This window comes from Equus caballus, chromosome 11 (assembly GCF_041296265.1).
Source record: "Equus caballus isolate H_3958 breed thoroughbred chromosome 11, TB-T2T, whole genome shotgun sequence".
In the NCBI taxonomy this organism is placed as follows: domain Eukaryota; kingdom Metazoa; phylum Chordata; class Mammalia; order Perissodactyla; family Equidae; genus Equus; species Equus caballus.
In genome coordinates this window covers 61,141,940-61,167,700 of record NC_091694.1, presented here as the reverse complement: position 1 = coordinate 61,167,700, position 25,761 = coordinate 61,141,940, and the positions used below count along the sequence as shown (strand labels likewise).

The 25,761-nt window shown below is 47.5% G+C and overlaps 1 protein-coding gene across 1 annotated transcript in view; it reads left to right on the top strand.

Moving 5' to 3' along the window:
* Positions 1-25,761, top strand: part of USP22 (ubiquitin specific peptidase 22) — a 40,688-nt gene that overhangs the window by 1,968 nt on the left and 12,959 nt on the right. The window contains exons 2-7 of the mRNA XM_023653689.2: positions 13,144-13,276; positions 17,641-17,754; positions 19,411-19,512; positions 20,702-20,871; positions 22,273-22,420; positions 25,108-25,213. Coding sequence (XP_023509457.1) covers positions 13,144-13,276; positions 17,641-17,754; positions 19,411-19,512; positions 20,702-20,871; positions 22,273-22,420; positions 25,108-25,213 — 773 coding nt within the window. The remainder of the gene's footprint in view (positions 1-13,143; positions 13,277-17,640; positions 17,755-19,410; positions 19,513-20,701; positions 20,872-22,272; positions 22,421-25,107; positions 25,214-25,761) is intronic.

The following is a 25,761-nucleotide window of genomic DNA, read 5'->3' as shown; positions in this document are numbered from 1 at the left end:
CTGAGATTGTAGGGACTGTTAAGCACCATGTTTTTTGTTTGTTTGTTTGTTTTTTTTGGTCAGTAGTGGCGTTGGGAAGCATTACTTCTTACAATGAACTAAAATCAGAGATGAAACAAATTTCTATTAGATCAGAGTGAGATTCTTGCTCATGGAATTGTGCCTTAAAAAAAATCTCTTGGTTGAAACGATGATATGTTGCTGCTCTGTATTGTTAGTTAATTGGTTGAGATTTATGTGAGGTGTGTAAGATTTATCTCCACATTGGATTGAGTGGGGAATCTCTTCCTCTCTTTCCTTCTTCTCTCCCTCCTTATCTTCCCCCTTCTCCTCCCCTGTAATTTTTAACAAACCTGAAAGAGTCAAGTTTAACCTGTCATTAACGTGGCCTCATTTTCTAAAGGACGAAATCACGTTTTTTTTTGCTATGTATGACTTGGATTACTGTTTTGGTTTTTTTTAAAGATGGCACCTGAATTAACATCTGCCCACCTTTTTTTTTTTGTTTTTCCTCCTTCTCCCCAAAGCCCCCCCCAGTACATAGTTCTATATTCCAGCTGTGGATCCTTCCAGTTGTGCTGTGTGGGATGCTGCCTCAGTGTGGCCTGATGAGCGGTGCTGTGTCCGCGCCCAGGATCCGAACCAGCGGAACTCTGGGCCACTGAAGTGGAGCGCATGAATTTAACCATTCAGCCCCCGGCCGGCCCGGATTAATGTCTTTTTTTTTTTTTTTTAGGAGATTGGCACCTGAGCTAACAACTGTTGCCAATCTTGTTTTTTCTTTTTCTCCTTCTTCTCCCCACAGCCCCCCAGTACATAGTTGCATATTCTAGTTGTAGGTCCTTCTTGCTGTCCAGATGAATGTCTTTTAATGTCAGTTGTAGGTTTGAAAGCTGTTGAACCGGGTCTGTATTATTTATCAGTAAGAGATTGAGCTCCGGGCGGACCGCCGTGGTGGTGAATCCTTCTCTCACGGGTCTGGTCTCTGTCTCGCTGGTGGTCCACCAGCACTGAATCATAGTGGCCTTCCCTGCTGCTCTCAGAGCTTGGGGCAGTCGCGGTCTTGGCTCGCCGGGCCCTGTGTGACTGCGTTCTGGCGCGCTCTAGTGGCCCAGCCAAGGAAGACTTGCTCTGAGAAGCAGTTCACCCCTGAGGATTAACAACGAGTCGTCATTGCGCGTTTGACACTTCGCACAGAGTTCTCAGCAGGTCTCTAGGCTCAGGACACTTTCAGTTTTAGGGATGTGAAGTTTCTTAGGAAAGTACTTCAAGTTACATTGTAGTCTTTATAAATGAACCAGGTGCCTTTTGAGGTTGGTGTCTCAGCTGCAATGTGACTAGAGACACGATTCCTGGATGAACGGGAATTAAAACTTTGTCTAGTCCAAAGTAGAGGTGGGTTGTGGTTTTTATATCCAAACTTTGATCTTCTTTTGATAGGCAGAGAGTGAGAATGTCATGATCAGATTTGATAACTTTCTGCTCAATTTAGGCTTAAACTGCTGTAAAACTTCTCTAACTACTGAATGTAAAACTGTGTCCGGATTTAGGACTCCTCGCTGCCACAGTGAACTCTCCTCTGCGTTTCTGGCATTTGTTAAATAGAACAAATATCTTACCACTTTAGGGTTTGTGTTTGAAATAGAAACTGGCCATAAAAACATCAGGAATTTTCAGTTCTACTGGTTATTATGACACAACATAGTCTATGTTATATTTTGAGCGGGTAGACACTTTGGGGGGGCAGGTAATGTTTTTAAAATAATCATTTCTGTCTTCTTTGAACTGTTTCTCTGACACTAAAATTTTCCAGCAGCTTGTCCTCAAAACACAGAGCCCTCAGGGTGGCCAGTGGCGCAGTGGTTAAGTGTGTGGGTCCCGCTTTGGTGGCCCGGGGTTTGCCGGTTTGGATCCTGGGTGTGGACATGGCACCGCCTGGCAAGCCATGCTGTGGCAGGTGTCCCACAAATAAAGTAGAGGAAGACGGGCATGGATATTAGCTCAGGGCCAGTCTTCCTCAGCAAAAAGAGGAGGATTGGCAGTAGTTAGCTCAGGGCTAATCTTCCTCAAAAAAGAAGAAAAAAAACCATAGAGCCCTTTTTGTAGCTATAGTAAATACTTTTTTTTTAAGATTTTATTTTTCCTTTTTCTCCCCAAAGCCCCCCGGTACATAGATGTGTATTTTTAGTTGTGGGTCCTTCTAGTTGAGGCATATGGGACCCCGCCTCAGCGTGGCTTAGATGTAATGCCTGGAGTGACGCAGCCCACCATCTGGTAGATAGTAGCCTGAGAACCGTGAAAAATGCATGCATGTCACTGGCTCCACCAGTGACTCAGGTCATCTCTTTTGATTCAGCCAGGCACTCAGGGTGATGAGAGTGCTGCTGAGAGCTCTCGCCTGTCTTTCATCCATTTTTTTTTTTTAGTTCTTTTTTGTATATGTCTTTTTCTTGTGTGTGTGTGAGGAAGATTCTCTCTGAGCTAACGTCTGTTGCAGATCTTCCTTTTTTTTTTTTCCTTAAGGAAGATTAGCCCTGAGCTAACATCTGTGCCAGTCTTCCTCTGTTTTGTATGTTGGTCGCTGCCACAGCATGGCTTGACGAGTGGTGCAGGTCTACGTTTGGGATCCTAACCTGTGAACCTTGGCCACCAAAGCAGTGTGTGCTGGAGTTAACCACTACAGCATGGGACCGGCCCCTTGTGTTCTTTTTTTTAAATAAACATTTTTCCTATTCAAACTTTATTGTTTTAGGAATTAACTTTTGCTTTATTTATTGATAAATTGGATCCTTCAAATCATGATGAAGCATTACACCATTGATACTAAGCAGGGGGCAGGCCATTCCAAGTAAAAGGCTAAAATGCAAAAGTTTTTTCTTTTGAGATAATCATGGATTGACATACTGTTGTAAAAACTAATACAGACAGATCCCATGCACCCTTTACTCGGTTCCCCTAGTGGTAACATTTTGCAAAACTGTAATACAGTATTACAACCAGGATGTCCACACTGATGCAGTCATCTTCGATACAATCCACCCATTTTATTCAGATTTCCCCAGTTTATTTTACTCGTTTGTGTGTGTATAGTTGTACGCAAATTAATAATAAAGTAGTTTTGGATTTACAGAAAATTTACCAAAAATAATACAGAGGTTTTATTTTTCCTTTTTCTCCCCAAATCCCCCCAGTACATAGTTGTGTATTTTTAGTTGTGGGTCCTTCTAGTTGTGGCATGCGGGATGCCGCCTCAGCGTGGTCTGATGAGTGTTGCCATGTCCACGCCCAGGATGCGAACCGGTGAAACCCTGGGCTGCTGCAGCAGAGCCAGTGAACCCAACCACTCGGGCTTGGGGCCGGGCCCCAATCTCCCCAATTGTTAACATCTTACATTACTGTGGTGGGTTTTGTCACAGCTGATGACCGAGCTTGATATGTTGTTATTACCTAAATTTCGTACCTCATTTAGATCTCCTTAGTTTTTCCCTGGTCTCTCATTTCTTTCCTAGAATCTCATCCAGAATTGCTCATATGTTGAATTGTCATGTCTCCTTAAGTGCCTCTGGATGGTGACAGTTTCCCAGACTTTCTTGTTTTTGATGACCTTGGTATCTTGAGGAGTATTGCTCAGGTATTTTGTAGAATGTCCCTCAGTTTGGGTTTGTCTGATGTTTTTCTCCTGGTTCATAGCCCATTACGGGTATTGGGAGAAAGAGCACAGAGGTGAAGTCCCCCCCAAGTCCTGTCCAGGGTAAAGCAGTCACCATGACTCATCGCTGGTGGTGGTGAGCTTGACCGCGTGGCTGTCGAATCCCTTCACTGGGAAGGGACTCTTTTCCCTCCTTTCAGTTCTGTCGTCTTTGGAGTGAAGTCACTCTGCACAAGTCACACTTAAGGAGTGGGCAATTATGCTCCACCTCCTGAAGGCCAGAATATCTATCCGTGTATTATTTGGAATTTTTCTATATGAAAGATTTGTCTTTTCTCACTCATTTAGTATTTATTCAGTTATTTATATCAGTATGGACTTGATATTTATTTGATACTATAGGTTATAATCCAATACTCTGTTACTTATTTTGTTGCCCGAATTGTTCCAGCTGCAGCCATTGGGAGCTTTTCTGTGTCCTTTTGACATGCTTTTGTCTTTTTTTTTCTTTTGCTGAGCAAGATTCACCCTGAGCTAACATCCACTGCCGGTCGTTGTCATTTTGTATGTGAGCCAGCACCACAGCATGGCTGATGACAGATGGGTGGTGTAGGTCCATGCCTGAGAACTGAACCCAGGCTGCCTAAGCAGAGTACACCAAACTTAACCACTAGGCCCCTGGGGCTGGCCCTTTCTTCGTTATTTTTTTGTTTATTGTTGTTTTTGAGCACTTCCTGCTTTCTTGTACTGCAAGATCTTCTAGGCTCACTTTGTGTATTTTCTGCCCTAGCCTTAGAGTCTGCCGTTTCTCCAAGGAGCTCTGGTTCTTCTTGTTGGAGAATGGAATTAGAAAACACGGTCTAGGGCCGGCCACGGTGGCGCAGTAGTTAAGTGCACATGTTCTGCTTCCGTAGCCCGGGGTTCACTGGTTCGGATCCTGGGTGCAGACATGGCACTCCTTGGCAAGCCATGCTGTGGCAGGTGTCCCATGTATAAAGTAGAGGAAGATGGGCACAGATGTTAGCTCAGGGGCAGTCTTCCTCAGCAAAGAGGAGGATTGGCAGTCTATGTTAGCTCAGGGCTCATCTTTCTCAAAAAAAGGGAAATACAGTCTGGACACTGGCTGTGCTTGTTGATACTGGAGTGTTGTGGCTTCTCAGCCTTCAGGGGACAGAGCTAGGAGACAGATGTGTATAAACACATCTACGTCAATTTCAGTGCAGTCATGTGCTGCATAATGACGTTTCAGTCACCAGTGGACCACATGCACGCTGGTGGCACCATAAGGTAAGTACCATATGGCATAAGTGTGTGGTAGGCTGTAACATCTAGGTTTGTGTAAGTACACTCTATGATGTTCCCACAATGAGGAAATCGCCGAACAATGCATATCTCAGAGCGTATCCTCTCCGTTTAGACACACGACTGTATATGGAGATCCATTTCCACCCATATTAAAGTATACCTGAGTTTAGGCTGATGTTCCCAGCTCTAATCCTATACTCCACGGATCATTCTAGCCTTTTCTTCTCACTTACCTGTAACTTCTCTGTCCAACAGAGGGAAACCTAGCCCTGTCGTCCCCCATCCGTGTACTTGACTGTTGAATGTCAGTGTATACGTCTAGTGGCTTCAGAATTAGTAACCTCTGTTCTCCTGGGGAACTGCGTCATCCAGAGTACGGCGCTCGGACATGCTTCCTTTCGCCTTCAGTTTAACACTCCCCACTCGTTCCTGAGTTACTTAGGTAACTTGTCCTCCTCACCCCTCAGTGAGGTTGTGTCCCACATTTGTAATACAGTCAGATTCTTTTGTCATAGCCTGCATTCCATCCTCTGACTGCCTAAGCAATTATTTGAAAATTTGTGTACATTAAGGTTTGCTCTTTGTGCTGTGAAGTTGAGTGAATTTTCACATGCGTGGTGTCACGCGTCTGCCACTACAGTGCTGTACACAACGGTTTCACTGCCCTGAAAAAACCGTACGCTTCACCTGCTTAACCCTCCCCAAACCCAGGAACCACGGCGCTATTCGTCTCTCTAGTTATGCGGTTTGCAGGGTGTCGTAGAAATCGGCTTATGCACCATGTAGCCTTTCAGCCTGGCTTCTGTGGTTATCAGCACGCGCTTAGTGTTGCGTGGATGGACAGTTCATTCCTTTTTGTCACTGAGCAGTATTCCGTCGTATGGCTCTACTGATCTTGACACCGACTAACTGCCCTGGGCAACTCAAAGGAGGTTTCGGAAAAGCTTAACTGTTTTTCGAAATGTTTTTTTAGTTAAGAGACGATGCAATTACCAGCTGCCCTGAGCCTGTCCAGACCCCAGCGCAGGAGTGACGCCAGTGCAGGGGGGCCGGGAAGTGCCCAAGGGTTCATTTTCATGTTGAGATCTCCACCCCCAGAGGAGCTTGGGCCTTGTCACCGTACCATGCAATGTATGTGGAAGCATGTTTTCTAGCTGCACCTGTGCAGGCTTATACCCACCTCTACATGTGGTGACGGAACTTCGTTTTTGAATATTTATTCCCCAACTCAGATAAAAGGCCCCTGCTTTCCCTTGCTTGGGGAGCCGCAGCTCTGGAATAATTCCTTGTGGGCTCCTTACATGCTGCACTTGAACCTCACTTTGTGTGACAGCTGCTTCTGGTGAAGGTGTGGCTTTCAGCTCCCCGAGGAGCAGACCCGCTCTGGTTTGGTAACAATGTGTCCTGTAAGTCTCTTAATCTGCAGGTTCTGCTTCCATCCCTTCCTTCTCCTTACAGTTGACATGCTGAAGAACTTGGGCCTGTGACTTGTTGACTTTCCCGCAGTTGGGGATTTGCTGATTGCGTGTTTCTGGTGCAAGTTCAGCTTTTCTTTTGTTCTCTGTGTTTCCTGTAAGTCGGTGGTGTGGGGGAAGAGGGAGAATCCCGCCCCCCTCCCCAAGGTTCTTATGGCTGGTCAAACAATTAAAAAGGCAAATTAGCAGGAGAAAGTCAAACAAAGTTTAACAACGTGTGTACATGGGAGAAACCCAGGAAAATTGAGCAACTCAGTCATCTGGCCAAAGCTGCCACCTTAAATATGTCTTCAGCTAAAGACAAAGGAGGATTTGGGGGGTGGTGTTTTGGGATTTCAGAGGAGAAGACGACTATTTATTTATTTATTCTTTTTTTAAAGATTGGTACCTGAACTAACAACTGTTGCCAACCTTCTTCTTCTTCTTTTTTTTTCCTTTTCTGCTTTTTCTCCCCAAATCCCCCCAGTACGTAGTTGTATATCTAAGTTGTGAGTCCTTCCAGTTGTGGCATGTGGGACGCCGCCTAAACATGGCCTGAAGAGTGGTGCCGTGTGCGTGCCCAGGATGTGAACCAGCTGCTGAAGTGGAGCGCAGGAACCCAACCACTGGGCCACGGGGCCGGCCCCAAAAAGACAATTTATATGGAGATGGAAATGCAAGTTTGTTAAACAAGTTTTTTGCTGGGCCAGAAATGGGCTTGTTGGTCCCTTTCTATCACCCTATTTTACATTATACTGTAGCTATCTCATGGTATTAGCTCTTTCCTGGAACAGGCCTTCTATGTTGAATTCTTTTAGGCAGTTTAAAGGAAGGTCAGATGTTCTTCCTGAGTCTTCTGACCCTTTATTGTCTCAAAATAATTCGCATCCTAGAGTGGCGCATCTCGGGGCTGCCTGCCCTGGACCCCATCAGGAGCCGGGCCAGAGGCTCCATCAGACTTTAGCTTAATCCTTTAGCGAGATCTTAAGTCACGTGTCTTTTATGAAGGTTCTGCTGTCTTCAGTGCACAGGCCTGATGAGATCATTATCAAGCAGACACTTGGAAGATTAGATAGGAAGTAAGCAAGCTTGGTTTTCAGGGACTGAAATGACCTACCTTACCGATATCTAGATCTCTTTCTTGCCTAGCATTTTATGTTGGCCAGCACCTGCAGCTGAGAGTGGTGAAGAGCATAGACTCGTGTGTCGGTAACTTTTATTGTTACTTGTTAGCAGCTCTGGTAAAAGACGGCAGGGAGTAAAGGGGAGCAGCAGGTTAAGATGAAGTTTCAGGATAATCTGATCACTCCCTGTAGGGGCTTGTAACTGACAGTTGGGAAGTGATCTGAAATTTAAATCAACAGCCCAAGGCAGGCAGTGCCCGCGCACTTTGCCCTAGCCTTGCTTCCACACAGATGTGTGCCCTTGGGTAGGTCCCCACATCTCTCTTGGCCTTCACTCATCTCTCATTTATGACAATAGTACTTTATGTTTACATAGAATTTTCCATTTTATAAAGCATTTTTCATATGTAATTTCGTTTTGGTTTTGGTACTTGTGATAAACAGTTTTGAGGTAGGATTGGCAGGTAAGTCCTAACCTGGCCAAGGACGCTGATGTTAAATGCCAGGTCTGGGCCTTGAAATTAGGTCGGTCTGACGCTAAAGTTCATGCTCCCATTAAATTATTCTGGAAAGCTTTCAAACACCACCAAGTAATTCTCCAATCTTGGCAGACACCACTTGGATGTCCTACAAATTTGACTCAATTCTGACACTGCCTGGACATAGTGTAAGATTCCACAGGTTAAGGGCTCAGTCCCACAAGACTGCCCCCACTTGAGACACCAATCCAGGTTGTCACCTGTGCTTGCAGCTGACCATGATCCCCTCCTCCGGTTCAGTAACTTGTTAGAATGGCCCACAAAGCTCAGGGAACCATTTACTTACGCGTGCCTGTTTATATTATGAAGGATACTATAAAGGATACAGATGAGGTGCACAGGGTGGGGTTGGAAGGACCCTAAGCGCAGGAGTGTCTGTCTCGGTGGAGTTGGGGTGCATTGCCCTCCCCACACAAGGATGCACTCCCCAACCCAGAAGCTCTCAAACCCTGTCGTTAAGGATTTTTATGAAGGCTTCACTAGATAGGCACGATTGATTAAACAGGCATTGGTCAAATCATTACATAGGCATGATTGATTGAGGCATTGGCCATTCGTCGGGGGATGGGGCTGAAAGTTCCACCCCCTGCTCACATGGTTGGTTCCCTTGGCAGCCAGTCCCCATCTGGAGCTATCCAGGAGCTTTCCAGAAGTCACTTCATTGACATGCACTTAGACATGGTTGAAAGGGACTTGTTTGAGTAACGAAAGATGCCTCTATCCATCTAATCACCTAAGAATGCCAAGGGTTTCAGGAGCTTTGTGCTTGCAACTGTGGATTGAGACCAAAATGTGAATTTTTCACTAGACTACAGTTATGTCACCACTGTTGTAAATTGAAGGAGTTGGACTAGAATGATGCTAAGGTCTGTTTTAGCTCGGAGATGCAAAGGTCTGAATCTGGCTTTCCGAGGTTGGGAAACTTGAGGAGATTGTCTAATTTTCGTCAAGTCTTTACCTTCTGGTTCTTTCATTTGTTCATGTGGAAAATGGAGTGTGCGTACCTGTCTCTTTGCTTACATCCGAGTTCATGGTGGTGGAGATGTATTTTGAACCTTCGAAAAAGTCACTGACAAGAAGGCACGAGACTTGAGCTTTCCTTCTCGCAGCTTTGGGTTTAATAGCCCGGCAGTGGTTGGAAGGCGGGGGTGATGTCTGAGGTGTGCGCCAGTTCTTGAGGTGCTGGTTTGTGTGTGTAATTTACGCTGAACTCAGAATTCACCGCACAACTGAGTCAGCCCACTGGTGTGAGCCCATGTGTGTCGGCTGCAAGGGCTTTGCCCCTTCTGCCCCGTCCCCATCCTTCTTGGGGTTAAGAGGAAGATAGGAGAAGGGAGATAACAGAGACTAAGATATCCAGAGGAATGTTCTTAATATTGGGGCTGAATTGATGGACTTGCAGTGTGTTTCTTGCACTGTGTGAAATCAACAACTCTTGGTTTAAAAGTTGTTGATTCCCCATTGCTGTTCCTACAGGTCCTAGCTGTGTTTCAGGATTTACTTGCAGGCTATTGAAGCTGCTTGAATTAATTTATAGGAGAAAGGAATTTAGTCCAAAAATCATTGCAAGGCCTCCAGAGCGGCAGATTCTAGACTGAGTTACCTGGAACAGCCGCCAGCCTCCAGAATCCTTCTGCCTCCCTGAGAGGAAGGTGTGAGACCCGCTCGAGGAGGAGCCATGCAGCCCGTCGGCCGACTCATACGCACTGCCCGTGAGGCGAGAGTGTCCAGGGAGTTTGGTTTCTAATCATCTCAGGGTCAGTGGGAGGAAGTCAAAAGACTCATAGCTAATGTGAACTCTCTTAGTCTGCAGTGGCTGCTGCAGCAAATGACCACACACTGTGTGGTGCAGAACAAGTTCTGGAGGCTGGAAGCCCGAAATACGGTGTTGGCAGGGGCCCCCCGGGGGCTCCAGGGTGGGAACCGATCTGGCCTCTTCCAGCTCCTGGAGGACTCTGGCACCATCGCCAGTCTCTGCCTCCACCTTCACACTGCCTTCCTTCCTCTGTCCAATCTCCCTCTGCCTCTCCCTCTAAGGACACTGGTGATGGCATTCAGGGCCCACCCAGGTAATCAAATATAATTTCATCTCAAAACTCTTAATTAAATATGCAAAAATACTTTTTCCACAGAAAGTGGCATCCACAGGCTCTGGTAATTAGGACAGACACTAGCTTTTTGGGGGCCCCTGTCAGCCCACTACAAATCTTCATCTGTGCAGGCAGTATCCTAAATACTTTGAAAGCATCAGTTCATTTAATCCTCATAATAGGTGTATGAGGTAGGAGCATGTCTACAGTTTAAAAGTGAGGAAACGGAGGTAAAGAGAACTCTGTCACTTGTTCAGTGTCTTGCAGCCAGGAAGTGGCAGAAGCAGGAGCTGAACCCTCTGTGTCCTGTAACAGATGTTGAGTGGGTCACGGTGGCGGCTGCAACTGCACTAAACTAGAAGTCAGCAGCTGGCTTTGGATAAGTAATTCACGTTAACACCTAACTACTTTCACTAGTTTCTGGTGCTACTGACCAACTGCCTGGAGTTTTGGGTTCAGACGTACAGGTGTCAGTACGATACATCTTAGGGCATCCAGGGTTAATTCCAACTGCTCTGGCCGTGCTTTAGCTTCTGGAGGAAGTGAACTCAGGAGACAGATATTAGGAAAAGAACTCTGTGTGTAACGTAGTAATTGCTCATTTTAGGACCTGGAACTGTGCTGTCCATTACTGTAGTCACCAGCCACATGTCGAGAGCTCAGTAGCCACATGTGGCCAGTGGCTGCCGTAGTGGACAGTGCCGTTACTGAACGTTTCCAGCATCATAGCGTTCTATTGAATGGTGCTGATAGAGACATCGTAATACAGAAGACAGCTGAGATTTTATGAGTATGTCAAAGACAGGTTTCTGTTTTCTCTATTCAGTGCCGGTTCCCTGTTGGTTGGCTGCTTGATGGCTGTTAGAGAGGTGGTCCCTTTGCTCCTGGCTCCATCAGTCTGTGAGCTTGTCTTCACTGGTGAGGGCTGAGCGTCCTTAGCCTGTGCGCACGTGACCAGTCACCCAGAGGGAGGATGGATGAGGCTCCCCAGGAGTCTGTTCCCAACAGCATTTATAGCTAAAGGGAAATTTTCAAGATACTTGGCAGTGTCATTTGTTGTCTGTTCATCATAACTGCATATGTAATTTAAAAATGTCCCCTGCATTACTGGAAGCAATTATAGTTACTTAAGTCCTTTGATATATTGTTGGAAGAGTAAATAGATGATAGACCTGCTGTTTCTGCTGCTGCTGCTGAACATCCTGCACTGCGTGGAAACACCCCACATCCACCCGCCCACCCTCGAAGGATCAGCCGGCCCCAGACGTCTGTGGTGCTGCTGTTGAGAAGTCCCGTGACGCAGCTAAACCTTAGGGGGTTCGCAGAGAGAAACTCTTCATATTGTTTAAAAAAAGTAACCGCTGAGAGTAACTGCTTAATCAAGAAGAAATGGCGTTTTAATGATTAGATTTGAATGTGAGTCCACAGATAAAATTGTCGGTGGAGTTGATGGTGTGCCGAGCTCCTTTCAGGGCTGTTCGGGGCCCTCCCGCGGGGCTCGTTAGCCCAGGGCTGCCCCTGAGGACTTGCACCTCCCACTGGCCTGGGTGGGCGTGCGCTCTGAGCACCCCTGTAAAGGAGCGCCTGCCATGCAGTTGCAGGGGGTGTGCGGTGCTCGTCTGTCTGCTGGGGCTTCTCACCTGGGGCTCAGCCGCAGGGCACTCTTGGAGTGAGCATTCCTGCGTCCTGCCTCACCCACTGCACTGACTCTGCCTCTTCTGGAGGCCAGAGAAGTTCTTAAGGTCCCTGTGCAGGTCCCCTTAAGGCAGTTACTCTCTGGGTAGAAGTCACGATTCGCGTTTTCTGTAAATACAGGTGTGAGACTGGTCCTCCTGCCCTGTCCTGCCCTCCCTCGGCCCTCCACTTGGGTGAGTGCTCACCTGTCGCTGCTGGCTGGGCCCTTGCCTTGGTCTTGTGTGTGCAGTGAAGCTTAGAAGTGGCTGCCTTGGAGCTGCAGGGGAGAGTGTGGACTCTTGGGGTCAGGCAGGTCGTAGTCCATGTTCCAGCAGTGTCCTCCAGCTGTGACTGAGTAGGTTTCTTCATACGTCAGAAGGGCTTGACCTTCCTTGTGGCGTGGTTGTGAGGATTGAATGGGACAGACTGCCCGAAAGACCCCAGCACCAGTGTCTGGTGCGCATCTGGCAGATAGTGTGCAGTGTTCGTGTCGCCAGCCTTTGTTTTCAGAGACCCTTTCTGTTTTATTTAGGCTTCTCTTCCCCATACCCTATTTATTTTCTACTTTCCTTCATCTCCCTGCTCCATCTCCCACCTCGAAACAGAAGAGAAGTACATACAGTCGTGTCATCTCAGAGGCTGGAAATTCAGTTTGATTATCTGCAGGGGATTTATAGCTAATATAACTGTAATGGTCATAGGGTGCTAGGAAACAGTGGCATTCAGGGTGGTTTGGGTGTATAAGAGCTGTTTGCCACTCTGCTCATAATTGCTGTGACCTCAATTTTAGGTTTCTGTGGTCTAGTTCTTGGCAGTAAACCATTCCTTTCCCTTGTTTGTGTATGTTGCTCTGATTCACGTTCTTCTTGAGTGAGTGACGGAGTGCTTCCGAATTCGCCACGGTCCTGGAGTATACAGCTTAAAATGCTGTCAGGTGAAGGGGGACTAGGTTGTGAGTTGCTGGTCTGGGATTGGGACGGGAGCTGGGGTGGGCACCCTGTCGGGACTCGGAGGAGAACACAAAGACACTGCTCCTATAGCTTCGTGTGGTAAACTTGCTGGTTTTGGTAATTGAGATTATGGGCTGTTTTTTCTTACATGGAGCTAGTTTTGAGCTGAATGAACTAAGTACCTTTTGGGGCACTTGAGAGGATTAACAAGGTGATCTTTTAGCGTGGTGAGACTGCGAAGAAATCCGCGCCTTCCTTTCCCCCATAGTGTGCCCCTTGTGGGTCACTGCGCTGGAATGTTCCCTGTGAGAACTCCTGTCATAGCATGTGCTGATTTTTAATTCTCTTTGAATTTCAGGCAAAGTCGTGCGTCTGTCATGTTTGTGGTGTCCACCTGAACAGGCTTCACTCTTGCCTCCACTGTGTCTTCTTCGGCTGTTTCACAAAGAAACATATTCATGAACATGCGAAGTCGAAACGGCACCACCTGGGTAAGGCACCCTTCTGCGATGTCCCACTGGGCTCGGGGACCGTCCTTGCCCCAACTCCTGCTCTCTGAATCTTGATTCGCAGTTCCACTCTTGCGGAAGTCCACTTCCTTTATCTAAAATAATTTGTGCCCTCCTTGTGCCACTCCGCAGAGGAGATGGAAGGGACAGACTAACTCAGATGGACTATGTGCCCAGCTGGCCCCGAGGCTTTTAAGTTGGTTTAATGTTTATGCAGCCTGAAGTGATAAATTATGGTGGCTCACTGTTTCAGCCAGCTTTCTTTGACATGTGCCTTTTCTTTAATGGAATATCAGAGGCTCATCTTTCCCTCTGAAAAGCATGATTAGGAATTAGATTAGGCAAAATTTTGCAAAGAAAGATCTTAAATGGAGTGTTAGGTTAGTGATGTCAGCATGGAGTTGGGCGTCCATAGGTGATTTTTATTGCTTTCTGTAATGGATTTTCATTGTTCTCAATAATACTGGTTCGTGAAAAGGCTAACAGCACTGTGGCATTAAGATAATTTACATTTCATAGACTTATGAATTCAAACTGTTGTCATACCTTCTGGAAGTTACATAAAGCAGAGTTTTGCTCAACTGTATTTTCTAACTGTGGTCATTAAATATTCTCTCCTTCAGAATAGTGTTTTCTGTTAAATGATTGTGAGGTTTTAGGATATCCTTAAGAAAATCACTTTCAAAAGGTCCAAGCCAGAGAAGCTATTCTAGAAAATATATCACGTGGGTCTAGCAATTCCAGTTAAAGATATTGTGTAGGCCTTTTTAAGTAGTAGAGATGAAATTGTACCAACTCAGTCATCTCCCGTGGACCTATCTCATTTGTAACTGTTAACTTAAAGGAAGCGTTTGCAAAAGGACGGCTGGAGTTGGGGGCTCAGGTTGTGACGATGGGCTCATTGGCCTCTTTGGAGGGAGAGCTCTAGTGCCCGCAGTGCTGCGCTTGTGCGGGCGGCCTGTCACACGGAGGACGGGCGAGGCGGCCGGTGATTCCTTCCTACACGACTAGAAAGTAGTCGTGTGTGTCCAGGTGGGGAGGAGGGCAGGGAGCAGGAGAGGACGCTGAAGGGCGGCCTGCCCTGGCAGGAAACGGTGTCCGCGTCCCGCGCAGGCTCGCCCTCCGCTCCTCTCCCTCCACAGCTCCCGCCCGCCCCCGCAGAGCAGCGTCCGAGGCTCTGGGTATTTTGGTGGTTGTTTTATGGGGGATGTTTTGCAGAATGTTCAAGGGCAGTTTAATTGAGCAGCTGAGTGTCGTATCAGGAGTGAAGAGCCTTGATTTCCTGTGGCCAAGTTCTTCTGTCTCCTGGAATACCCTTCAGTCTTATACTGGTACCTGAAGTGGATTATTGGAAACGTTTCTCGCTGGGCATCCAGTTTTCATTGAGTAGCAGGAGAGGCCTGTCTGGATGTTGTGGATGATGCGTTTCCACAGAGACTGTCAGTAGCAGTGGGCCTTTGTTGAAGGCCTTATGCAAGGACCGGTGAGCACGGCCGGCGTGGGATGCGACGGGTGTGATAGCGGTCTGCTGGAAGGGTCTGTTGCCTTTGTCCCACCTGTCCTCCAGAATTGCCTTGATGTGATGTGATAAAGTGCACACTTTAGAGAACGGAGCTTACTGTAACGTGGTGTAGTCAGTCACCTTTGCTGGTCGACTACGTCTGTGCTGGAAGGTGGCATAGACAGGATGTTGGGGTCTCAGGTAACTGTGAGGCCTGTGCAGTAGCGGAAGATGACAAACCTGGAGAAGTTTGATTTCACACTTTTTAGTTTCATACAAGTTTGTGTTTTATGTTAAGTCACAAGGGCACGTGGATTTTGCCTGTAGGAGCCACAGAAGGTCTAAAAGTACTGCCTTTAGCTTTGTTCTCTGCATCCCAGAAGAGTTATTTTAGTTGTCCAAAAAAGATAGTACATGTGTGGGGTTGGGGAGTGTGGGTATCAGCTCACTTCTGAGTTGATGATGTTTTCCCCCCCGCTATTCTCAAGGTCATCCTGTGACCAAGGGAAAAGGCCCTGTCCATGCATGGTACCTATGTCAGCTGAGGCTTGGGAATTCCCAAGTAAGCCGAAGTGTGAAAACAAGACCCGTGGGAGAGCCCCACAATCCTAGGGCCTGTCTCCAACTTACTGGTCGACGTGTCACTCTTATCCAGGTGTCTGATTCCTATCGTTGATCCTTTTGTCTTGCTGCAGGCAAGGCTTCATCCTTAGAATAGTTATCTTGGCTATGAAATACTTTTCCAAGGAAACTACCTTGATTGTGGGTGTTGCTTTGGGTTTTTAAATTATATATTGAGGCAAAATTCACATAACATACAATTAGCCGTCATAGAGTATACAGTTCAGCAGCATTTAGTCATTGACTGTGTTGTGCAACCGCCATCTCTTTCTGCTTTCAAAACTTTCCACCACCTCAGAGGAGTACCCCATCTCCATTAACGAGTCACTCTCCACCCTTTCCTCCCCCAGCCCACTCCCACTGGCACCACTGATCTCCTTTCTGTTTCTGGATTTGCCTAATCTGAATGTTTCCTGTAAAAGGAATCATACAGTGTGTGGCCTTTCGTGTCTGCTGCTTTCTCCTGGCGTGTGTTCAGGGCTCGTCGTGTTGCAGCAGCATCAGTCGTTCGTTCCTCTGTATGGCGAACAGTCTCTGTGGACATCCCGCCTTTTGTTTATCTATTCATCTGTTGATAGACATTTGGATTGTTTTCACCTTTTTTGGCTCTTAGAAATAATGCTGTTGTAACCATTCATGTGGAAGTTTCTGTGTGGAACAGATGTTTTCATTTTCCTTGATATACCTAGGAGTGAGGTGTCAGTCATGCAGTAATTCTGTGTTTAATTTTCTGTGGAGCCGTCAGACTCTTCCACAGCTGCTGTACCGTTGTACATTTCTGTCAGCAACGCATGAGGGTTCCAATTTCTCTACATTCTTGACGACACTTATTTTCTTTCTTTCTTAACTTTAGCCATCGTAATGGGTGTGAAGTGATACTTCCTTGTGGCTTTGATTTGCATTTTTTTAAGGACCAGTGATGTTAAATATTTTGTGTGTGCTTGTTGGTCATTTGTGCATCTTTGGAGAAATGTCTTTTCAGGTCGCTTGCCCGTTTTTTGGTTGGGTTGGGTTCTTTGTCTTTTTGTTGTACCTTATGATATATGTGTAAGTATTTTGGAAATGTGTCTATATTCTGGATACTAGACCCCTAAGAGAGATGATTTGCAGATATTTTATCCAATTCTGTGGGTTGTCTTCTCACTTTCTTAATAATGTCCTTTAATGCATGAAGTTCAGTTTTGATGAAGTCCAGTTTATGTTTTTTCTTTAGTTGCTCGTGCTTTTGGCATCAAGTCTAAGAAGTGTAATTTATCAAAGATACATGACTCGTGCGTGGCAGAGCCAGGGTTAATGCTATTTATTCTGAGTCGGTGCTCTTTGCTCCGGCCACATTGCCTCTCAGACTCCTGATAGCGCTTGGTGAATCCAAGACAAAAAATCCTTTTTAATTGTTGAGCGGAGATAGTCCCTTTCTTTCAGGTACTCGAAGGACTTGATCTTATTTATCTTTATGATGAAGTAACTAGGAACCTGCTCTCATCCTTGTGTCATAGATGGGGCAGTTGAGAGAGTGCAGGACCCACACACGGGTGGGCAGCAGGCAGCCCTGGCCCTCTGCTCAGAGGCTGCTTTACCGCCGTACTGACAGGGAGCGCGGGCACAGAGCTGTTGCTTTCCTTGTCGTGATGGTGTCAGCTCTAGACGGAGTGAAGCACGGCCACGGCACGTCAGGTGGCCGAGAGCCCTCATGGGCTCATCATACTCTCTGGAAGTTTCCCTTGTTCGAAATACCACTGTTTCAGAGAAGAGGCAGACGGTCCTGTGTGGAATGTGGGTGTGGCATCTCCCTTTACCTTGGCAGGAGCTTCCCAAGAAAATACACATGCTGGGGCTGCCCCGGGGCCGAGTGGTTGAGTTCGTGCTTCAGTGGCCCAGGGTTTCGCCAGTTTGGATCCTGGGTGCAGACATGGCACCGCTCATCAGGCCATGCTGAGGCGGCATCCCACATACCGCAACTAGAAGGACCCAAAACTGAAAATACACAACTACGTACTGGGGGGCTTTGGGAGAAAAAGGAAAAGTGAAATCTAAAAAAAAAAAGAAAATACACATGCTTCATCTATGTAGGATAAACTGACTGACGTGGGAGGAAATTCTATGATTAGAGAGTAGAAAAATGGTGCAGTCAGATGTCTAAAAACCTTATGTTTAATTTGTCTTTAAGCCCTGTCTTTCAATTTTTAGTTAAATTTTTTCTCTCTTCCCTCCTTTCTCTTTTCAGCCATAGAGCTTATGTATGGCGGTATCTACTGCTTTTTGTGTCAGGACTACATATATGACAAGGACATGGAAATCATTGCCAAAGAGGAGCAGCGGAAAGCTTGGAAAATGCAAGGTTTGGTTCTGTCTAGAACTGTGTGCCTGATTTGTCTCTTAGTCCTGCATTCTCTCCTGGCTGTCAAGGACAAAACTCGCAGAAATAAAAGATCAGGATCTCAGGAGAGAGGGAGTTCAGGGAGAAAGGGTGGCAGCTGGGCTCTGCAGGTTGGGTTTGCATTCGGTGGGACGAGCCGCCTGCTTGCTCCCTCCTGTTATTGGCGTTTATGGAGGCTTCCTCACGTGGGCATGATCGATATTACTCTGTTTCTGCCCTCTCCCCTCTCTCGAGGGTGGGAGGGTAGGGCTGACAGTTCCAAGCTTCTGATCATGTCTTGATCTTTCTGGTAACCAGCCCCCACCTAGGAGCCATCTAGGAGTCCTCCCAAAGTCACCTCAAGAGAAGGAAAGATGCTCCTAGTGCTCTTACCATTTAGGATGTGATCAGGGTTTTAGGAGCCTGTGCCAGGAGCCAGGGACAGAGGCCAGTATATCTCTTTTCTGTCTCAGGGTAGCTTTGGTACCAGTGTGGGTTTCTCACTTGCTGTCACTTCCCTGTCCACACACGATTTCTTCATCAGATTCATAGTCAGGGACACACATGAATATCATGTATCTGTTTTCTTCATTGTTCATTTATTTCTTTCTGGTTCACCTGATCTTTTTTTTTCCTTCAGTTTTTATTTCCAACAGACGCTCATGGGTTACAACAACAGTAATAGATACAGTTACCCCTTGACGGGTGAGCATCTCAACAAGCAGAACTGTCCCTGTTTACAAAGAGAACGTGGAAACCCAGTATCTCTTTTAGTTTTTTGCCTTTATTGTTCTGCTTTAAAAACCTCATTTCCTGGGAATGGCACAGTAGGAACAGGTGCTCTCAGGGATCAGAATCATTTGTGTTTAACAAATCTTTTCTGGAAAACAATCCTTTTAACCAACTTCCTCTTCTTTTCCCACTCAAAAATTTAGTAACATTGCAACTAAGTCTGAGTATATTATTTCTCTGTGCAGAATACTTAAACCATAGGGCTAAGAAATGTCTGTCCCAGAATAAAATAGAATTCTTCTAAAACCATTCCACAGTTCCATCTGTCAGCAAGATGCTATGTCTTTTAATATTGATTGAATCGTGCAGAAATTTTCGGGAGCATGGAATAGGATGAGTATTAGGATGAAATGTGACACTGCCTAGCATTTACATTGGTATTGTCTTTGGTTTAAATCTTTTATGGGTGTAGCTGTTCAACAAGGTGTATTTTCAAAGTACCTTTCAACAAGTGCATTTCATCGCTGTCAGTTTCTCTCGCTCCCAGGAGACGCCTTCATCTGGGTTGCCAAGTACTCCCATTGGCGCCCCTGCTGCACTCTCTACTCAAGGACTAAAGGCCTTGAAGAAACCACCATTTGGGCCTTAGTGTTAGGCTAGCTTTAACTGGAGGTATTGCTTTTCTTGCAGCAAACAGCTTGTTCACAGCACATCCTCTGAAAGAAAGGCCTGCGCATGTTGTGTAGTCCCTTACAGTGTCAGAGGGTTTTAGAATGACCTCAGGCTGTGGCTGTCCCTCTTTGAAATACAACCTGATATAAGTATTATATCCCACTGCTTTTGTTTATTAACACACTTGATGAAAATTGGGCTAAAGGCATCTGGAACTGTCTTTCGTCTGCTTAGGCGTTGGAGAAAAGTTTTCAACTTGGGAACCAACCAAACGGGAGCTTGAACTGCTGAAACACAACCCCAAAAGGCGCAAGATCACCTCCAACTGCACCATAGGTGGGTGGGCGCGTGCTCGGGGGCTCTGCGCGCATCCAGCTAGGCTTACTTCTCGGGGTTTACAGCTGGTGTTCGAATCACTATTCTCTGTGAGACCCTGCATTCATCTGACCCATCGGTTTGCTCACCAGCCACTTCCTGAGCCGTCTTCTCTGCGGGGAGCCACAGCGGGCTTGGGGCAGGGATGGGCAGACGCAGTCGCTGCCCACGGCCCTCACACCATTGCATGAAACGGCTCAAGTTCATTCTGGCCAGATCGATGCTGTGTACAGTGATCTTGAGGGAGAGGAATGTGTGTGTAGGGGGGAGGGTTCCCTGGGTTTTCTAAGACTTCAAGAAATAACATTTTAGAAACTTTTAAAATAATTTTGATTGATTGTTAGAGAGGCTTCTTGTTGACCTGCCCTGTTGTTATAGAATATCTCTGGGTAATTCTATCAAAACATACAGTGGCTGAAGTTGGGTGGGTGGTGATGAACATTCCTCTGAACAGTTCGTATAAAAGTGTTGTAAAAATTAGAAGAATGTTACATTTCTTTTTGCTTCTTGAATGACTGAGTGAGAGACTCAGCGCGCACTGTAGAGGAAGCCCCTGCAGTGCCGTTGGGACTCAGTAGTACTCACATAGCGGTCCCCCTTACCGCAGAGGAGGCGTTCCAGGACCCCCAGCGGATGCCTGAAACCTCAGATGGTGCCACACCCTAGATACACTGTGCTTTTTCCTATTCATACAGACCTACGATAAAGTTTAATTTATAAATTGGGCACAGTAAGAGACGAACAACAATAACTAATAACAATTGGCTTTGGGGCCATTATTAAGTAAAATGAGGGTTACTTGAACACTCACACTGAGAGACCACAACAGGCAATCTGATAACTGAGACGGCTACTAAGTGACTAAAGGGCGGGTGGCATATACAATGTGGACAGGCTGGACAAGGGGATGGTTCCCCTCCCGGATGGGATGGAGCGGGACAGCACGAGGTTTTGTCACGCTGCTCAGAATGGTGCACGATTTAAAATTTACGAATTGTTTATTTTTCCATTTAATGTTCTCCATTTAATGTTTCTGGGCTGAGATTGATCTCAGTAACTGAAGCCATGGAAAGCAAAAGCAGAGATAAGGCGGGACTGCTGTAGTTCAGTGCCCAAGCCAGTCCTGCTTTCCCGCCTGCCTCCTGCCCAGGTCTGCGAGGGCTCATCAACCTTGGCAATACCTGCTTCATGAACTGCATCGTCCAGGCGCTCACCCACACGCCGCTGCTGCGAGACTTCTTCCTCTCTGACAGGCACAGGTGTGAGATGCAGAGCCCCAGCTCCTGCCTGGTCTGCGAGATGTCGTCACTTTTTCAGGAGGTGAGCACTGTTGACTTCTGCAGCGTAACATTTCTCTAACTACATGGGGTGTTTTCTCTTTTAAAAAAGAGAAAATAAGGTTGACTATAAAGAAAAGCAAATTTGTAAAACCTTATGTAGTGAGTAAATATTTAATATGTGCGTTTATTATGGAACACATCTTTTCTAAAAGAGATTGTTAGATAAGAGGCTATTAGCATCATTTTTAGAGGCACACTGCTGACTTAGAGGATGAAAAAGAGCCCTTTGGAAGAAGCACGGCTGGTGGGTGACATTTGTCCCTAAATACTGTGGCGTTCCTGCTCTGTGATGTCTGCCATCCTGATTCACAGTGAGGCATGTGGACATGCGCAGGCCACTTGTTTGCTTTGTTCTCAGAGAGAGTGGGTCTTGTCTTCTGTTGCCCAGCCTTCTCAGTCTGCTTCACCAGAGGTCCCTGTCTCTGTGTCCTCTGCTCTGAACATCAGGTTCCGTTCTCCTGGTTGGACGTGAGCTGCACTCAGGTCGTGCTTGGCCATGTCTGTCTCCAGCCAGTGCTTACAGCGTGGCAGAGCTCAGGCTGGGCTCAGGCATCCTTGGGCTGGACCCTCCACACTCAGCTTGGTGGCCTCAGCAAGTACAGTCCCTCAGCACCCGACTACGGTGGGCAGTGCTTCCTGCCCCACAGGTTGCTGAGAGCACCTGGATGTACTTTAGTGTCTCACACCCACTTGGGAGCCGCCCCTCAGTGACCTAGGGGGCTCTGGCGGCCCTCACATGCCCGCAGCAGAGGCAGGAGTGATCGAGCCATTGCAGCAGAGACCATCTGGCCTGCAAAGCCGGAATCCTGTGCTATCTGGACCTGTTAAAAAATGCCTGCCGACCTTTGGTCTAGCCTAACCCGGTGCCTGCGTACCTGCAGCGTGCAGTGACTGCTGGGGTTACGGCAGTGAACAAGCTGAGTGGTGTCGCCGGGCCAAACACAGAGACAGGCGGTGTGGTAGAGAAACTAATGAGGGGGGGCTACACACGTGTGGGTCCAGTCATTTCCGGTGGGCACTTCTGGTGATAAATTCATCTCTATCTGATTGGTTTTTAGGCTCAAATCTATTAAGGTATCATTTACAAACGGCATAATTCACCTTTTGGTGTACAGATCTCTTTGTTTTGACAAATCATTTTGGCTTATCTGTAGAAGACAGATGGTGGGAAGGGAAAAAACGATATACAGACTCAAAAAGTCAGTGAGTCCAAATAACAGTGCAGTTTGCAAAAAAGAAGAAAACAAAATGGAGTCATTTTTGTCAGAGTAGCCGTTAGAAGTTCTAGGCAGCTGTTAAATATTTTTCCATTGTGTGTGCTTTGTGTTTGGAATGTAGCATTCATTCCTGACCAGCGTTTTCGTTTCCTGTCTCTGAGCAGTTTTACTCTGGGCACCGGTCCCCCCACATCCCGTACAAGTTGCTGCACCTGGTGTGGACTCACGCCCGGCACCTGGCAGGCTACGAGCAGCAGGACGCCCACGAGTTCCTCATCGCGGCCTTGGACGTCCTGCACCGGCACTGCAAAGGTGCGGCCGTGCGCCTGCAGCCCGGGCTCCGTGCGGGCCTCTCAGAGTTCATGTGTGTTAGGATCGCATGTTTTTCCCAGTAAGAAGAGCACGTTAGTACCTCACAGAGGTTCTTCGTAGTTTTTGAAAGGAGGAAGCCATTTGGGTGTTGTCTTCTGACCTTGCTGGGAGTGGAGCAGCATGGTGGTCGGTCCTGTGTCACCCGTAACGGTGGACAGTGAGCTCTCCCTTCTTGATGGGCCTTTGCCCTGAGTCCTCTGCCGCCAGCTTCCTCTTGGCCTGATTTGGGAGGGGCCTGTCTGCGGCTCCCATGAGTTGTTGTGGTGGTGGCAGACCGGGAGCGTCCAGATGTGCTCCAGATACAGCTGAACCGGCACTCCTGCTCCCGCCCCCTCAGGGGCTCCCAAAAGGCCGCGGGGCCGTGCTGTAAAGGAGCCTGAGCCTCGCCCGTGCCAGTGCTTCCCTGACCCTGAGTCAGTTCATTTTGGATCCAGCCAAGGGCCTTTACTTTCAAGTCCCTCTTAGGATCTTGCTGGAGCTGGGCTTCCTCGTAGTCGAGTCCCACAGCCTGGCCCCAGAGGGCGGCGGCCTCACCAGTTTGCAGATTTGCGGGTTTGGGGGAGGGGCAGCAGGCGAGAGATTAGGACTGAGCAGGAAGCCGCAGTGGGTCCCCCTGCCCTGCCCACCGCGGGCTCCCCGTTTGAAGGCTCTGTGTGGAAGTTTACTGACGCAGGCGTTAGCCCAGTGAGGTTATCAAGCCTGAGTGTGGTCGGAGTCACCCCAAGGGCTCGCTGCTGTTTCTGCCTGGTGGGCCTGGAGTGAAGTCAGCACTTTTCATTCCTAATGAGTTCTAGGCTGGCTCAGAGCATGCTCGGGTAGAACTGGAGTGTGCTGGGGTAGCAGAGTTACCTGGTTACCTGTGGCCTCTGGGCTGAGACAGCTAGTTGTGGGTGATAGCCCTCTGGCTAATTTTCTTTCACCTTGATGTTGTTTAAGAAGCAAAACCCTGGTTGTCCAGGTCTTGGTGAGCGGCCTCATGCTGCTGCTTCTCAGTCTCTCGTAAGTGCCCTGTGTGGTCTGAGGTTACAGCTCAGAGCCGAGCCAGACCGGAAATAAGATGGCTTGTTCTGGTCATCATGGGTTTGGGTTGTAGGGTTTTTGTATGTGTGCAGTCGTATGCCACATAATGACATTTTGGTCAACAGTGGACCACACGTATGACGGTGGTTCCCTCAGATTAGTCCCATACAGCCTAGGTGTGTAGTAGGCTGTACCATTTAGGTTTGTGTTAGTACACTCTGGCGTTCGCACAACGACACGTTTCTCACAACCTGTCCCTGTCACTAAGTGACACCTGACTGTGCTTAAGTTCTTTTCTCCTGAAAACACACATGTGATCTTTTTAGTGCTTGCCCGAGGAGCCCGCTGAGCGTTGCTTAGCAGCTTGGGTAAGGCTTGGTTTCCTGGCATCGAGTGCAGTCCACGACAGAAAGGAGCCACCGTGGAAGGTGATGGCGTTATTACTCCACCACTTGAGAGCCTTCTGTAACTGCTGTTAATCTGTTCTAAAAATCAGCTGTGTGGAAATGCATTGCTTTAGTTAAAATTTTCATATGACAAAAAAAAACGATGAAACCGTTGTGACCTGCTTCTCTGACATGTTCCATTTGAAGAGTCTGAAAAGGAATGGAAGGCTCTTGCCATAGAAGCACGTCATCAGAATTCTTCTGAGTTCATCAGGCTACTGGTTCACAGCACGTGGGGAGGCCGTGTAGCCGGGCCCCCCCACGCACTGGGTTAGGCGTTCTTGTATGGTGTTGTGACCTTCAGGTGTCTTTTTGGCTTATTTTTATTTGCATCTTCCTGTATGTATTGTCCCATATCCTAGCATTTTGTCCCATGAATTTGAAATCCATCTAAGTAGCATTTCTCCCTAATCTCTCCAGGCAGCTGCCATCAGAAGACCCAATGTCCGTCCTTTATCCCTCTTTAATAATTTTACTTTTTTGATATGTGTTGTATGTATACATACGGACACACTCTCTATCCCCATCGTCTAGTTGAATGACAGTTAATAGAATGTATACACAATATGTATTAATATGTATTACACTCCACCGTGTGTTCATATGTCTACACACAAGTATGAATAAAACTTGAGCTGGAAAGGGTGGGAGTGGTACTTACCTAGATGCAGCTGACTGGGAAACAGCTGTTTCTGAGGTCCCAGAGTGCAGGAGCTGATGAGAAAAGCATTCTGCAGTAATGCTTTCTGAAGTGAGGCCCCTGTTTGTGTCTAGTCCGGGGGAGAAGGAGGGCCTTCCCTGGCAGCCTCTGACCCGCAGTGTGTCAGGCCACCTCAGTGGAAAGCTTCACTCAGTTATTCTCTGCCCCACTAAGGGAATCAGGAACCCTCCCCAGCTGCTGGTCATTGGATACGTTTTAGTGGCAGGATAGAAGTTAAGGATATCCTTTTAGGGAGTGGAGAGAAAGAAGAAAATTGGAAATACACTGACTGGCTCATCCCCTTTTCCCTGCCAATTCTCTCTGTTGCCCTTTTGAAAGTGTCAGCTCTCCTGGCCTCATCCTGCCTCCACGGGTGAGTGGCCTCACCCCTGGGATGTGGCTCTTGGAAACTTGCTGACTCAGGTGTGGATGTGAATCCCAGAGCTGCGTTCTTTCCCCAGGTGACGACAACGGGAAGAAGGCCAACAACCCCAACCACTGCAGCTGCATCATAGACCAGATCTTCACAGGCGGACTGCAGTCGGACGTCACCTGCCAGGTCTGCCAGTAAGTGCAGGGCTTCCCGAGGGATGCAGGGGGTGCTTCTGCAACACGGGGAGCCGTCTGGGCCATGCCAGCCAGGCCACTGTGTGGGACCCCCGGCCCGCCAGTGAGACTCACTTCACTCCGGCACTGCTTAGTGAACATCGGGGCGCGTTTCCAGTCAGTAAAACTGGTGCGTTCTGAGAGGTTTGTGAAGGTTTCAAACTCTTGGAGCCGAACGTGTATTCAGCGCCACCCCAGTCCTGCCTTCTCTGTGGTGTGCCAGTAGGTCGTGTGGCTCTTACAGAGGAGCAGCCAGCTGAGAAGCAGGAGAAGTGCAGACAGCCACGCCAGAGGCATGTGTCGAGGTAAAATAGCTCCAATACAAAGGACAGGAGAAGTTAGCAGGTCACCCTGAATGCTGACGTCGTCTGGGGCAGGGTCCCCAGGGGGGATGTGGCTTTTCATGTGGAGACCGTCCATATCCATCATTGTGTGCTTTGAATCTTTCCCCCCACGTCTCAGCTTTCCTGGGGGTCGCTGACACCAGGACCCTAATAAAACAGCCCCAG